Genomic DNA, 16,150 nt, shown 5'->3' with positions numbered 1-16,150 from the left:
ACAATATTCCGAGAAACACTTCATTGCTGAAACATGTGGCGGAAAGAGCTTTAAATGTTTTACTTTGTATCAATTACTTATAAAGGTTGCTCTTTATAACGACATAGTAAAACTAAACTATAATGTTGTACATTTTTCATTTTTATTTGAGTTATTAACAAGTACTTTAACTTTTATAATTTCTTTAAATCACATCGCCAATGCATCGCCAGTTACATATTGACAAACAACTTTAAGGAATTGTAAGAAGAAGGTAATCAGATAATTATATTTATTTTTTTCTATAAATAGAGTGTATCATTTTAACAAAACAAATCTTATAACTATATTTACAATACTATGACTATATAAAATTAAAACTATCATTACGTGGAAGCGTACCAATAATACTGGCAGCATTTCCGCATTGGATAATGGACAAGGCTGATCCGTTGACCGAAATAGCTGCCAGCGCTTGGGTTTCCAATAGCCTTATTGAGGCCCGAAGATAGTACTTTGAACAGTCTCCGCGCCTCTGGGCCCCACGGGCCAAGTGTCTCGACACCAAACGGCACAAAGACTCATATATTATATTTCTTATTTTATTTATGATTATTATTAAGTCGTCCTTCTTCCTTTGAACGACAGTACGAGCTGAAGCTGGCTGCGTCGGACAACTTGAAGGAAAACTATACTACAGTTGTTATTCACGTGAAGGATGTCAACGATAATCCACCAGTATTTGAAAGGCCCACATACAGAACACAAATTACAGAAGAAGATGACCGCAATCTTCCCAAACGTGTACTACAGGTCCGCTTTGAGACAATCGAGGGACCTCATTCGATTCTTATTAAGTTCTTTGTTGAATCTCGCATTATGATTTCCGTGTATAGCTTGAAAAGAATCGTATGAGGTGATATCTTTCTTATCTGCGTTGATAATATAGATTTTCGTTTGCATGGCATGGTTTTATATGATGATTTTATTTTCGTTTATTTAGCTTCGTTTGATTGCTAGTGTTATTTAGATGTGCATCTCTTGTCTATTTTTGCATTGTGTAAGTCTAAAGCGGGTAGAATTCTGGAATAAAATCCACAATATTTGGTATTACTAATTGTTATCTATGATTATAATGTCCATGTGGTTTTGTGCCAAAATGTCGCATAAAAGGTCTCTGTTCACCTTCATTATCAACTCATAAACTTTATGATTTATAGTAAGGGGGCATAAAATAAAATTTCTACAGTTGAGGAGATCGTGAAAAAAGCGTTTAAACTTTTTATCCTAAGGGATAATTCATTTTATTTCGAAAACGTTTTCAGTGTTAAATTGTACCACTACTGCTATTAAGATTTTATCAAGTTTATTGTAATCGTTTAAATTTTATGGTGTAACTTAAGAGCCAGTTAATTTAGAAGTTTAGAACATAGTTCACTGAAGTCACATGCTATGTTCGATCGATAAACTGTTTGAATACAAAACTTGACTTCCATTTCGTGCTAACATCAATATTCATAAACAAAGTTAAGCACTTATGTATTAACATAGTGCTTTAAGGTTCGTTCTACATTTTGGCTAGCAAAGTTTGGAAGGAAATTTGTACGGATGAACTGAAAAGAGGTGACTAGGATTTATGTATGACAAACGAATAATCCAAAAATAAAATCATTTTAAACAAATCTCGTCATACTGTCTTGCCACGATATTAGACCAAAAATCTTAAGCTATAGACACTGACTTTATCTCTAGCGGACGAGATGGTGGGCCTCAAATTATTTTGAATCCCAAAAAGCGTTTGACAGGTTTAATAATAATATATTGTTGTAGAAACGAAGTGCACCAAGAACCTTCCTAATCTAAGAATTAATCACGAACTACTTGCGTGAATGTCTGTAATAAGTCTGGCTTAGTTATTTCGAATCCAGTACCTATCACACGTGGTCTGGGGCTAGTCAGGGATCCACACTGGCCCCTCTTTTACAAAATAAGTAGTAATTCGCTTGATAAGTGAATTTGCTAGAAACTGGCATAACCATAATGTTAACACCAGGAACAGAAATAAACTTATAATGCCTACTACTTGGCTAAGTCGAGTTATTAAGTTTTTTATGAGGCGATGTATGTGCAACCCAGAAAATGTTCAAAACAAATGTATTACGAAATTCAAAAGAATTGTTAAAGAATGTTCGTGCGGTGAAGATTACTAGAACTTTCTTTATGATACCACAGAATGGGACTGGAGTGACCGCCCTCAGGCTATTAAATAATAAGTTTAATTGTACGAAATTACTTTTTAACCATATTTTCTTATGAAAAAAAGAAGCCCGCTGAGTTTGTTGCACTTTTTGCGTTGTTCTTCTCAGGTCTGAGGCATACTTTTTGGAATAGTTGATAGTTTTTGACTTTCAATAAGTGATACCATATCCTATTTTGAATAAAAATATTTGAATTTCAATTCGCTATCTCTCTCCGAAATCCTATAGAAAATTAGGTTTAGAAACGGGTCATAAGTCTTATTATGAGGTATTTTAGTGCATACCAAGCTAGAAATCCACACACAAGTAACATTCCACACATGTTACTTGTGTGTGGATTTCTACTTGTTTGTAGAATCCCCGTGAAAGTAATTATGCACTTCGTCTCGAATCGGAACAAAAATTATGTCTCAGGTCCTAAAAACGTATACACATATGGGTGCTACCCTTGTATGTATCCCATAAAATTTCTTCACGGTCGGTCAGGATACTGTGGCTCGCACCAGCTCATCTAAACCGCAGTTCTTTGCTCTCAACGCCTTAAAAACGGGTTATATGGATATATTTGCGGATAGATAGCAGACGATATTATAAACACAGTCTGCGTTTTTATTCGACAAGGATGGTGGAATGCTGTTTCTAATGTTTATGATATATACGCCCTGTACTTTCCCCGGGGCGTAAAAAGAATAGGGGAGTCCCAGGCCCATGGGTGTCGTAAGAGAGCGACTAAGGCCTTTTTAGAAGTGGGAGAGTCACGCTGCCGTCTTATGACGTTAGCACAATCGGGCCAGACTCGTCCGGGTTATTTACCACACTCGCACAGAATACCGGCGTGAAGTAGCGGCCTAGTGCCGCTATGTTTCGCATAGGTAAGTGTCGAGGACCGGAAGCCATCCCTTCCCTCCCCCCCCCCCCCCCCCCCCCAACAAAATATGAGAGCGGTCCGTAAAAAGATATTACCCCAGGAGGGTACCGGCTCTACCAGAGCCGGAGAATCCCTCCCCGAGCACTCTCGCTCGGGCTGCCCATCGTATTCTGGGGTGGGCACTGAACCGCGCATGACCGAGGACAAACGAGGCAGTAACACCACGGCACCCCGCTCCACGCTCAACGTGGACTTTTGCAATATCAGGGGAATTCACTCCAATTTCAACGCCGTCCACCACCACCTTGAGACGGCGCAACCGGCCTTGTGTTTCCTTACGGAGACGCAGATATCTCGACCTAGCGATACGTCATATTTAACGTACCCCGGGTACAAAATTGAGCACAACTTTTTGCCTCATGCCGGGGTATGTGTGTACATTAGGGAGGATATCTGCTGTCGCCGTCTCGGCGGGGGTATTTTATTTTTGAGGGTAGGGACCTGTCTACTCTCTGACTCCGCGTAGATTTAGACGACCGCGTCCGTATCTATGCGTGTGTCTACAGGTCCCATAGTGGTAACGCAGAAACCGATCATCTCATGGGCTGCGTTCAACCGGCAATTGACGACGTGCTTGCACAGATCCCCTCCGCTGAAATCGTAGTCTTGGGTGATTTCAACGGGCACAATGCCGAATGGCTTGGATCACGTACCACAGACTACGCAGGGCGATCTGTGCATAATTTTGCATTGGCGTATGGTCTGTCCCAATTGGTTGAGTCACCAACGCGGCTCCCGGATGTGGATAGCCACATGCCGTCCTTATAAGTTCTTCTACTGACTACACATCCCGATAGTTATCAGGTCTTTGTCGACGCCCCTCTCGGAACGTCCGACCATTGCCTGGTCAGGAGTGTAGTGCCTATCCGACGCCAACGTCGTAGACCACCAGCGACCCGCCGCGTTTTGCACTACAAGTCAGCAGATTGGGATAGGATGCGTTCCTTTTTTGCATCCTACCCTTGGGGCAAGGTTTGTTTCCCTTCGGATGATCCTAGTGCCTGTGCCATTGCAGTAGCCGATGTGATACATGATGATATAGGGCATGGATATTTTTATACCAAGCTCTGTAGTACCGATCGGTGGCAGATCACAGCCCTGGTTCGATGCGTCAGTTAAAGCAGCATCTGACTGCAAAAAACAGGCGTATCGAAATTGGGTTGCGGCGCTGGGCACAAAGGATCCGAACTGCAAAGTTCTTAAGAGGAAATATAACCGTGCCTCCAGGCGACCATACGGCAAAAGAGAAAGCCGAGCTCCTGTGCGTTCTTTTCGCCTCCAACTCGACTCTTGAAGACAACGGAAAAACACCGCCGACCATCCCGCGGTGTCAGAGCTCTATGCCTGAAGTACAGTTCAGACAGAAAACTGTTAGGCGAGCTCTGTTTTCGTTGAACGTCAGGAAGTCGAGCGGGCCGGATGGCATTTCTCCAATCTTGCTTAGAACTTGTGCCCCTTAGTTGACGCCGGTGCTAACGCGTTTATTCCGGCACTCTTATTCCAAAGGCGTAGTCCCTGACTCATGGAAGTCAGCCCTTGTCCATCCGATCCAAAAAAAAGGAGACAGTTTAGATCCGGCGAACTACAGGCCTATCGCTATCACTTCCCTGCTCTCCAAAATCATGGAGAGCATAATTAGTCGCCAGCTTTTAGTATACCTAGAGGGTCACCAGTTGATCAACTACCGACAGTACGGCTTTCGCCATGGACGGTCGGCAGGTGATCTTCTGGTATACCTAACACATAGATGGGCGGCGGCTATTGAAAGCAAGGGGGAGGCCTGGCAGTTAGCCTGGATATAGCGAAGGCCTTTGACCGTGTATGGCAGAAGGCGCTCCTCTCAAAACTTCCATCATTTGGACTTCCCGAGAGCTTGTGCAAGTGAACCTCCAGCTTCCTCACTGGGCGTAGCATACAGGTCGTTGTCTACGGATATTGCTCGAACCCGAAGCCCGTGAATGCTGGAGTGCCCCAAGGCTGTGTGCTATCTCCTACGCTGTTTCTTCTGCATATCAATGATATTTTGGACACCTCCAACATGTATTGCTATGCAGATGACAGCACTGGTCGGAAATCGTCGACCAGTGCCGGGAGAATCTTGTGTCTTCTATCGAGTCCTCTCTCGAGAAGGTCGCGGAATGGGGTAAATTGAACCTTGTCCAATTTAACCCCCAGAAGACTCAAGTTTGCGCGTTTACCACTAAAAAAAACCCATGTGTCGTATCACCGCTCTTCGAGAACACTTCTCTTAAAGCCGCGCCTAGTATTGGAATACTGGGTCTCGAAATCTCGAGCGATTGCCAATTCCGTGGCCATCTGGAGGGCAAAGCCAAATTGGCTTCGAAGAAGCTGGGCGTCATCAATAGAGTACGGCAATACTTCAAGCCGGCCCACATACTAGCGCTCTACAAAGCGCAGGTCCGGCCACACATGGAGTATTGCTGTCATCTCTGGTCTGGTGCACCCCAGTATCTGCTCGATCCATTTGACCGCGTGCAACGTAGAGCAGCTCGAAGTGTCGGGGACTCAGTGCTCTGGGAACGGCTGGATCACTTGGCATTACTAATATAATTGGGAAAAAAAATAAGTATAACTTATTAAGACACCAATAAGCTTTATTTTCTATTGTTTTTATACGAGTTAATGCACATAATAATAATACGCTGTTATTAAAGCATACATAAAATGAAATAAACACGCTTAAATAGTGGTGTAGAATTCTATAGAATGTCTGTAAGGATGTCAAAAACACTGCTGTCTTAAAAATATTGAACGATATTTTCACCCTCATTTTTACTTTTGCTCTTGTTGCTGAAACTTCATATATTTTTTGTAATTTAATTGTAAATACTGGAGCAAGTTGTTGATATATAAAGAATATAAGAATAAGAAAATATTAACGTAAATTGGTGCATCGCAAAGTCCACGTATTGCAATAGACCCCTAGGTGTGATTTACGAAACCCAATCTTTTAAAGCGGTATTTAACGAGCAATCTTTCATTCTCGATGCGCTGAACGAGTCAAAGATGTAATCCATTAAAAATATATTGTTGCTGCAGCTTTCCATCTCATCATTTAATTGTTGTCACATTTCGTTATTGTTACAAGCAGTGAAGATAATAGTCAAGGGTTTATAAAGCAAAGTATCTAACAATGAGAGTAGTTTAGATCAAATCCATTGATACTTAAAATATATTATGTAAATTTTATGGCGATAAGGAACGAGACGAGCAGGACGTTCAGCTGATGGTAATTGATACGCCCTGCCCATTACAATGCAGTGCTGCTCAGGATTTTTGAAAACCAAAAAATTCTGAGTGGCACTACGATTGAGCTCGTCTCCTTGAGACATAAGATGTTAAGTCTCATTTGCCCAGCAATTTCACTAGCTACAACGTCCTTCAGATCGAATCACAATAATGCTTACACATTACTGCTTCACGGCAGAAATAGGCGCCGTTCCGGAACTGATAAATATAGATGTATGTTTCCGAGTCATGGATGTTTATTTGTATTTATGTATGTTTATGTTAGTTTATTGTATTAAATATATCGTTGTTTTTCAACCCATAGCAAAGCCAAAGTGTGTGAATATTATTATTATTATTGGTGGTCGGTCTTATGTCTCAAGGAGAGACGAGCGCAATCGTAGCGCCGATCAGAATTTTTTTGTTTTTCAAGAATCCTGAACGGCACTGCATTGTAACGGGCAGGGCGAATCGATTACCTGCAGCTGAACGTCCTGTTCGTCTCGTTCCTTATTGTCGTAAAAATAACATCTTAACTATATACATCAGTGTTTTTCTTGATTGGAAAGCAGAATCTCTTTAGGTTCGTAAATAAAGTGATTATGACAGCTGTTGACACGAATCGGTCACTTCGTACTGTGGTGCCCCCCGTAGTATCTGCATGAGCATGGTGGTTAATGTGTGAGTGTGCACAGTACGAGCTGACCTTGGTGGCGTCCGACGGCCGGAACGAGAACTCTACCCGCGTCGTGGTGCACGTGCTTGATATCAACGACCTCCCGCCGCGTTTCACCCGCAGCGTCTATATCACGCAGGCTTTAGAGGAAACCGGACCTTACCCACACTTCCTTACTCAGGTTTTTTTTGGTTATTTTATTTTTATGGTTATTTTTTTTATTTGTTATATTTCGCAGAACAAAGTGAGATTCTCTCAAATGAGTAATCTGTACCTGTATATATTATTTATATTCATACCGCGCAATTACAAATACGATTATTTCTTCCAACATGTAGTAAGTTTAGTTAAAATAAATCAGGTATAAGAATAAAAATATATAAAAAAACGTTGAAGAATTAGTTCATAGTCGTTTTTTTACCGACACATCTTTTATTTTTATAATTAATTAGTCTCAAGGTGACGAGCGCAGATGTAGTGCCGCTCAGAATTTTTGAGCGGCACTGCATTGTAATGGGCAGGACGTATCGATTACCATCAGCTGAGCGTGCTGCTCGTCTTGTTCCTTGTTATTTTTATAAAAAAAAATAGTACCTACAGCCATAATAAAATGTTAAACTACAGTTGGGAGACAGGAGCTCAAAATAGGTAGAACCTATGCTATGAGTCTCCGACACAACTACAAACATGTATTTTAAATATATTTCATCAGTACTTATTAAAATTGGTTCAAAAACAATCAATTTTGGCAAGCGGAAATTAATTTTGCTTAAAGTTAATAAAAATATGTATTTTAATCTTTTTCATTTTAGTAAAATCATTCTTGTTCTTCTTATTAAGCATGATGATAATTTATCTCATAAAACAGTAATTATTATGCAATTCTGCGCATATTATATAAATATTAATTAGCCGGGTACCGTCGTTATTTATGTTAAGTTTATTTAATTTTTCCTTCTCCTAAAATCCTCATAACGACCGTTTATCCAGCTAGCCTGAGATGTCGATTTTAATTAATTTGCACTCATTAGCCAATGCGCTTATGTTGCTTTATTTATTTAAGTAGACACAGAACAGAAAAGAGCTAATTTAAGTACTTGAGTATACAAAGCCAATTTCCATATAACCATTTGAAGTTCTGGAAAAGTAACATAACCGCGCGGGTATAGCGAATGTTAGAATTTTAGACGAGTGACTTGAATTGGTTTAATGCATGTTTTGCTTTAGGGGCTTGTAAACGGGCTATAGCATTATGTATACATTATAATGAAGCAACATTATTGTAAACTATTATATAGTATATAGTTATTGTCTAAATATTACAGTGACTAATCATAGCAAATTTCTGACATAGAAATAAAATCAAAAATACATCAGTTACATTTTGGAAATGCACCTTTTTCAATATACTATTGCCCGTTTAGAAGCACCATTGGTTATAAATGATTTAGATTTATTATGACTGATTTCCGAATAGAAGACTGTTGTTTTTAGATTTTCTATGTAATTTTCTTTTACTACTTCCACAATATTAATATTCCAAGTAACGTTATGCTCCTAAATACTGTGTAATAAATACAGTGTAATAACTGAGGGACATTGCATCCTTCTATCCTTCTGTTTATACCAAGAAATACCAGGACCTTCGTTATTCAATCAGTAAATACAGTATCACTGAGACTTGGACTTTGTTTATTTGGTTTACTTGATTATTAGTCGTTTTGTATCAGTCTTGAAGCTTCAAATTGCGTTATCCCTTATATAGGTTAGCCATCAAAGGAATAGGTAGCTAAGTAACATCAATAAATTGAGGAAAAATGGAATTATATTCATATATAATTCCATGTTTCCTCAGCGTCATCGCTGAGGCTTATTCTTGGTTTGATTTTTTAAATTTTAGTAATCAGCTTGTTGTCACTGGCCGCTGGTATATTTTTATTATCTGCTAATTCTACTATTTCCCCCACGAGACAGGCAACGCCTAGTATGGGGGTTAGTATACAATGTTAATTTGTATATGTAAAGTGCGAAATAAATGATTTTGTATTTTTTTTTTGTAATAAAAGTAGGTTTTTATGTAATAAAGTGTTTAAAGTAGGTGTTCACATAATAACCGGTAAGGAATTATCAAAAAAAAAATAGAAAAAGTATCAAAATATTTTAGTCCTACTTTAGTACCATACTATTAAGTTTTTTTAAATTTGCCACCTTTTGCTAGGTTCAACTTTCGTTAGCCAGACTATAAACACTCTTCTCATGAAGGTGAGACTAAATTTAAAATTACTTCAACTATTTTGCTTTTGGTCAATCCCAATGGAAAATATTAATAAAGGGCGTTTCTGTCATAAAAAACGTTGAAGACTTCACAGTCGTTTTTATACCGACACATTTTTTATTTTTAGTGTTATTCACAAATGATCCCCGTAATTACGCTAACGTCGACCCTCTTCATTTCTCTAACTCCAGCAGGTCCGACATAATTGGAGAGTCCGGTTCTCATATATTTAATGGCAATTTCAGCTTATACATTTAATGTGCGCTTCGTCTGGATTGTTCATTATCTAGATTGTGATTTTATTATATATTAGCTTACACACTCCATTTTGAACAATTATCAAACGAATCTAGGTTTATGCAATCCCAGATTTTTACAACGTTAAATTTATTTAAACTCGAAAAGATGTGTTTTTAACTGACTGATGATAGTTTTAGCTGAGCTCATTAATTCAAGAAATATTGTTACAGTGAAAAACTGAGTATTTCATGCTTTAATTACTTCGTTTCTTTACTTAGCGTTTTCGAGTAAAAAGTAGAACACCCTGCCAAGATGAATTAGCCTGACTACTTCTCGTTATTCATACTAACGAAGTAAACAACGACCAAGTTTCAGTTCGCTATCAGTTCTATAAAAGCCGTAGTTATTACTGTTTTCTATCTTGAAGATAATTTGAGATCGTTTTTTAATATAATTTTGTTTTCTTATTATTAGGTGACTGCCACAGATGGTGATAAGGATAGGCAACAAAATATTGTTTACTTCTTAACAGGACAAGGAATCGACCCAGATAATCCTTCAAATAGTAAATTTGACATCAATAGAACCACTGGGGAGATATTTGTCCTTAAGGTAAATTACGCATGTTTTATTACAAGTTCAACAATAATACTTACATTGAATTTTAATATAATTGTTTCTGTCTGTTTATTTTGCAGCCGTTAGACCGTGATCAACCCAATGGTAGACCACAATGGCGATTTACTGTTTTCGCTCAAGATGAGGGTGGTGAAGGTCTTGTTGGATATGCGGATGTTCAAGTTAATCTCAAAGATATAAATGACAATGCACCCATTTTCCCACAAGGTGTTTACTTCGGAAATGTAACCGAAAATGGCACAGCTGGAATGGTCGTTATGACTATGACAGCTATAGACTACGACGATCCTGCGGAAAGTAATAATGCAAAACTCTGGTACTCAATTGAAAAAAATGTTATTGAAGAGGAAACGGGATCTCCCATTTTTGAAATCGAACCTGAAACTGGTGTTATTAAAACAGCTGTATGTTGTTTGGATAGAGAAAGAACGCCAGATTATTCTATACAAATAGTGGCATCCGATGGCGGGGGGTTAAAAGGGACGGGGACTGCTTCTATACGGGTTAAAGACATAAATGATATGCCACCTCAGTTTACAAAAGATGAATGGTTTACCGAAGTTGATGAAACTGATGGTACAAACCTCCCTGAGATGCCTATTCTTACAGTAACTGTTCATGATGAAGATGAAACTAATAAATTTCAATATAAAGTCATTGAAAATAGTGGGTACGGTGCTGATAAATTTACTATGGTTAGAAATAATGATGGTACAGGTTCGCTCAAAATTGTACAGCCCTTAGATTATGAAGATCAATTACAAAGTAATGGTTTTAGATTTAGGATTCAAGTTAATGATAAAGGTGAAGATAATGACAACGATAAGTATCATGTAGCATATTCATGGGTTGTTGTAAAGTTAAGAGATATAAATGACAATAAACCACAGTTTGAACGTGCGAATATAGAAGTCTCTGTATATGAAAATGCTGAAGTCGGGAAAAGCCTAGAAACATTTAAGGCAACTGATCCCGATCAAGGAGGTAAAAGTAAAGTTTCCTACGCAATTGATAGATCTTCAGATAGAAAGAGGCAATTTTCAATAAATCAAGAAGGTACTGTAAGTATACAGAGGTCTCTCGACAGGGAAGATACACCCAGACATCAAGTAAAAATATTAGCAATTGATGATGGCTTACCTCCAAGAACTGCCACTGCTACATTGACCGTTATTGTTCAAGATATAAACGATAATGCCCCAACGTTTTTGAAGGACTATAGACCAGTGTTAACTGAACATATCACTCCGAAAAAAGTTGCTGAAATATTAGCTACCGATGACGACGATAGGTCTAAGAGCAATGGGCCGCCATTCCAGTTCAGGTTGGATCCTGGTGCTGATGACATAATAAGAGCATCATTCAAAGTAGAACAAGACCAAAAGGGTGCTAATGGAGATGGTATGGCAATTGTTTCGTCTTTAAGATCGTTTGATAGGGAACAACAAAAAGAATATCTGATTCCTATTATCATAAAGGACCATGGAAACCCAGCAATGACTGGAACAAGTACGCTAACTGTCATCATAGGTGACGTAAATGACAACAAGATGCAACCAGGTACTAAAGAAATACTTGTATATAACTATCAAGGTCAAGCACCCGACACTGAAATCGGTAGAGTTTATGTTTATGATCTGGACGATTGGGATTTGCCAGACAAGAAATTCTTCTGGGAAAGTTCAGAACATCCCAACTTTACTTTGAATGAAGAAACAGGTATGATTCAAATGAAGCATAAAACGAGAGAAGGCCGTTATCATTTGAAGTTTAAGGTATATGATCGTAAGCACACGCAGACGGATGTACCTGCGAATGTCACTGTATACGTTAAAGAGATATCCCATGAAGCTATTATAAACTCTGGATCGATTCGAATATCTGGTATATCGGATGAAGACTTTATACGAGTATGGAATTATAAAACTTTGAGTGTTTCAAGGAGTAAGTTGGATATTTTCAAAGATAAACTGGCTGACTTACTTAATACTGAGAGAGAAAATATTGACATATTCAGTGTTCAATTGAGGAAAAAACATCCGCCTATAACTGATATACGGTTTTCAGCTCATGGTGCTCATTTTTATAAACCAATCAGACTAAATGGCATTGTTCTTATGCACAGAGAAGAAATCGAGAGAGCGGTTGGTATAAATATAACAATGGTTGGAATAGACGAATGCCTTTATGAAAATCAAATGTGTGAAGGATCTTGTACGAACGTACTAGATATTAGTAATTTACCTTATATGGTCAATTCTAATAAGACAGCTCTTGTTGGTGTTCGTGTCGATGTTCTTGCTGAATGTACTTGTGGTGCGAGAAACTTTACGCAAGCTGAGACATGTCGTAATTCACCATGCTATAACGGAGGTAGATGTATTGAGGGTAAATACGGTTTGTCTTGTTCGTGTCCACCTGGTTACATGGGTCCGAGATGCCAACAGACTTCAAGAAGCTTTAGAGGAACAGGTTGGGCTTGGTATCCTGCGTTGGAGATGTGTGACAGTTCACATTTAAGCTTTGAATTTATAACACGAAAATCAGAAGGTGTTTTATTGTACAATGGACCTATAGTTCCCCCAGAACCGGAAGAAATAATGGTATCTGATTTTATTTCCGTTGAACTAGAAAGAGGGAATCCTCGCCTTTTAATTGATTTTGGGTCAGGTACATTAGAGTTACGAGTAAAAACTAAGAAACCATTAGATGACGGAGAATGGCATCGTTTAGATATATTTTGGGACACAGAAAATGTAAGAATGATAGTTGACTATTGTAAATCTGCTGACATTCAAGAAATGGAAGATGGAACACCACCAGAATTTGATGATACAACATGTCAAGCTACGGGAACAATTCCTCCGTTTAATGAATATTTAAATGTTAATTCCCCTTTGCAAGTTGGAGGATTGTTTATCGAACATTTTGATCCCACTCAATATCACTGGCAATATATGCCAATTGGTAAAGGTTTCGACGGGTGTATAAGAAACTTGTTACACAATAGCAAACTCTATGATTTAGCTCATCCAGGATTGTCACGAAATTCTGTTGCTGGATGTCCACAAACTGAGGAAATTTGTAACCAAGCGGATACAACATCACGGTGTTGGGAACACGGTACATGTGTTGGTAGTTTCTCTGAAGCGAGATGTCAATGCCAACCTGGTTGGACAGGACCCTCCTGTAATTTACCTACAACTCCAACAAGTTTTAGGCCTCAAAGTTATGTAAAGTTTGCTTTAAGCTTTGAGCCCGATCGATTTAGTACTCAAATTCAACTTCGATTTCGAACAAGAGAACCACATGGTGAACTATTCAGAGTCAGTGACCAGCACAACAGAGAATATGGTATTCTAGAAGTAAAAGATTCTCGTTTACACTTTAGATTTAATTTAAACTCATTACGCACGGAAGAGAGAGATGTTTGGCTGAATTCTGTTGCTGTTGACGATGGTCAATGGCATATAGCACGTGTTAGCAGATACGGTAGTGCTGCAACTCTTGAAATTGATGGTGGAGAAGGAAGAAGATATAATGAGACCTTTACTTTTGAAGGACATCAGTGGCTCTTAGTTGATAAACAGGAAGGGGTGTATGCAGGTGGTAAAGCTGAATATACAGGTGTTAGAACGTTTGAGGTATACGCAGACTTCCAAAAAGGCTGCTTAGATGATATACGATTAGAAGGAAAACACCTTCCATTACCTCCAGCAATGAACGGAACTCAGTGGGGTCAAGCAACAATGGCAAGGAATTTAGACAGAAATTGCCCATCGAATAGCCCATGTATTAATGTCCACTGTACAGAACCATTTGTATGCGTAGATCTATGGAACGAATATGAGTGCACGTGAGTATTGCTATTACAATATAAGAAATAAATAAATAAATAATTTGTTGAATTTTTTACTTATCATTCAACTATAATTTTGCGCGCACTGAGTTTAAGATCAGTATATAATATGATATAATGATATTATTTTACGTTAATATAATAACTATATCTAACAGTGCAATAATTGTTACTTCATCGTGCTTCATAATATTACTAACATTATAATAATACCTATCTAGCTTTTATTATTAATAACAATTATCTATGTGTTATACTATAATTTATGTATTTGCGTATATTTGAAATTATATCTATATATTTTAATATATCAAAATGGTGTCTAGTTGCGGTGAGGGTTTGGTTTTATCACCGGACGGTAAAGGTTGCGTAGACAAGAACGAATGCCTCTACTTCCCGTGTCGCAATGGTGGTACCTGTGTCAATCGAGAGCCCGGTTACCGCTGTCACTGTCCCGAAGGATTTTGGGGCGAGAACTGCGAACTTGTCCAGGAAGGGCGAACGCTCAAGCTCAGCATGGGCGCACTAGCAGCCATCCTCGTCTGTCTGCTAATAATAATGAGTGAGCATAGTCTAGCCGCGCTTTCGTCGTCATCCTTCACCACTACACCACAGCACATATCATTAGTTTATTTATTAGAATCATATATGTAGCTAGTTGATGTTAGTGCATGCTTGGGGACTCAGTGCGCGCGACATCTGCGAGATGAGAAGGTAAAGCGCACTGTGTTTAGGTGTCCGGGAGGATCCATGCGAGCGGGCAGCACGTGTGTCAACGTCAACGAGTGTATGGCCCGTCCCTGTCTGAACGGAGGGACTTGTGTGGACCGGGAACCAGCACGACGTTACGACTGCATCTGCTCATTCGGGTACACCGGCCACGACTGTGAGCTGGAGCTCCTCGCCTCAGGAATCATCATGCCCTCCAGAGATTTTATTATAGCTATCATTGTCTGTTTATTTTTGCTTTTAGGTGAGCACTTTTTTTTTCCATGCATGCATATTATAAAAGCTTATCTCATCATTCACATGTTTATTTTAATTGCTAGTTTCGTATCACATATTTGTTACAATTTACATCGAAACAGTTCAGTTAGTTGCAAGATTATAATGTATGAAAATATTTCAGTTTTGGTGCTAGTGTTTGTGGTTTACAACCGCCGTCGCGAGGCCCATATCAAATACCCTGGGCCGGATGATGACGTCAGGGAGAATATCATAAACTATGACGACGAAGGCGGTGGTGAAGATGACATGACAGCGTTCGATATCACTCCACTCCAGATACCTATCGGAGGGCCGCTTCCTGATCACGTACCTACTAAATTACCTTGTAAGTATAAAATTTAAATGTTATAACCTCAAGGTTACTTTTAATATTGAAAATCATTTCTTCCATCCAATCTTGAAATCCATACTAATTAGGGATTGCGTGGTTATAATAAAAATATAGACTTATTAATACATTATATATTCCTTTTTAAGAGGTAAGAGGTAATTTAAGATTAGGTGCATTATAATAAAAAATAGGATTGTATAGTTGGTAAAATAGTGAAAATAATAATGATAAGTCTTTGTAAAGAGATCTTAAATACAAAAATTAAACATTTTTATTGACCTTGCTTCGAAGGCAGAACAGAAAAAAAGGGAAAAGATGTTATTGATAAGAATTTGGTTTACTTATAAACTTTACACCGACATAGCCCAAATGATTGCGAAACTGAAGTGGCAGTGGGCAGGGCACACAGTTCGACGGACACATGGCCGTTGGGGCAGTAAAGTCCTCGAATGGCGACCACGTACCGGAAGACGCAGTGTCAGTAGGCCCCCACAAGATGGACCTACGTTCTGTTCAAGATCCTAGCGCTGCGCAGGACCGATCGTCGAGCAGATCTTTAGGGGAAGGCCTTTGTCTGTTTGTACTGGACGTCTTCCGGCTGATGATGATGATAAAATTTCAAATAATGTCTGGTTGAGTTGGTGCAAAAATGTCGTCAAGCGATAGTGATTTATTACTACGTAGTTTATTAATTCAGAATTTTTGGGA

At 38.8% G+C, this 16,150-nt stretch overlaps 1 protein-coding gene across 2 annotated transcripts in view; it reads left to right on the top strand.

Annotated features, from left to right (window-relative positions):
• LOC126968881 (neural-cadherin) overlaps positions 1 to 16,150 on the top strand; it is a 499,877-nt gene that overhangs the window by 468,915 nt on the left and 14,812 nt on the right. The window contains exons 15-19 of one of the 2 annotated variants that reach the window (XM_050814008.1): positions 628 to 792; positions 10,080 to 10,217; positions 10,304 to 14,100; positions 14,838 to 15,076; positions 15,233 to 15,436. In XM_050814008.1, coding sequence (XP_050669965.1) covers positions 628 to 792; positions 10,080 to 10,217; positions 10,304 to 14,100; positions 14,838 to 15,076; positions 15,233 to 15,436 — 4,543 coding nt within the window. Of the gene's footprint in view, positions 1 to 627; positions 793 to 10,079; positions 10,218 to 10,303; positions 14,101 to 14,429; positions 14,666 to 14,837; positions 15,077 to 15,232; positions 15,437 to 16,150 lie in introns of both variants that reach the window. The other variant, XM_050814009.1, reaches the window with a different exon arrangement.

This window comes from Leptidea sinapis, chromosome 17 (assembly GCF_905404315.1).
Source record: "Leptidea sinapis chromosome 17, ilLepSina1.1, whole genome shotgun sequence".
Lineage (NCBI taxonomy): Eukaryota > Metazoa > Arthropoda > Insecta > Lepidoptera > Pieridae > Leptidea > Leptidea sinapis.
Note: the sequence above shows the minus strand (reverse complement) of the source record. Positions and strands in the feature narration are given on the sequence as shown.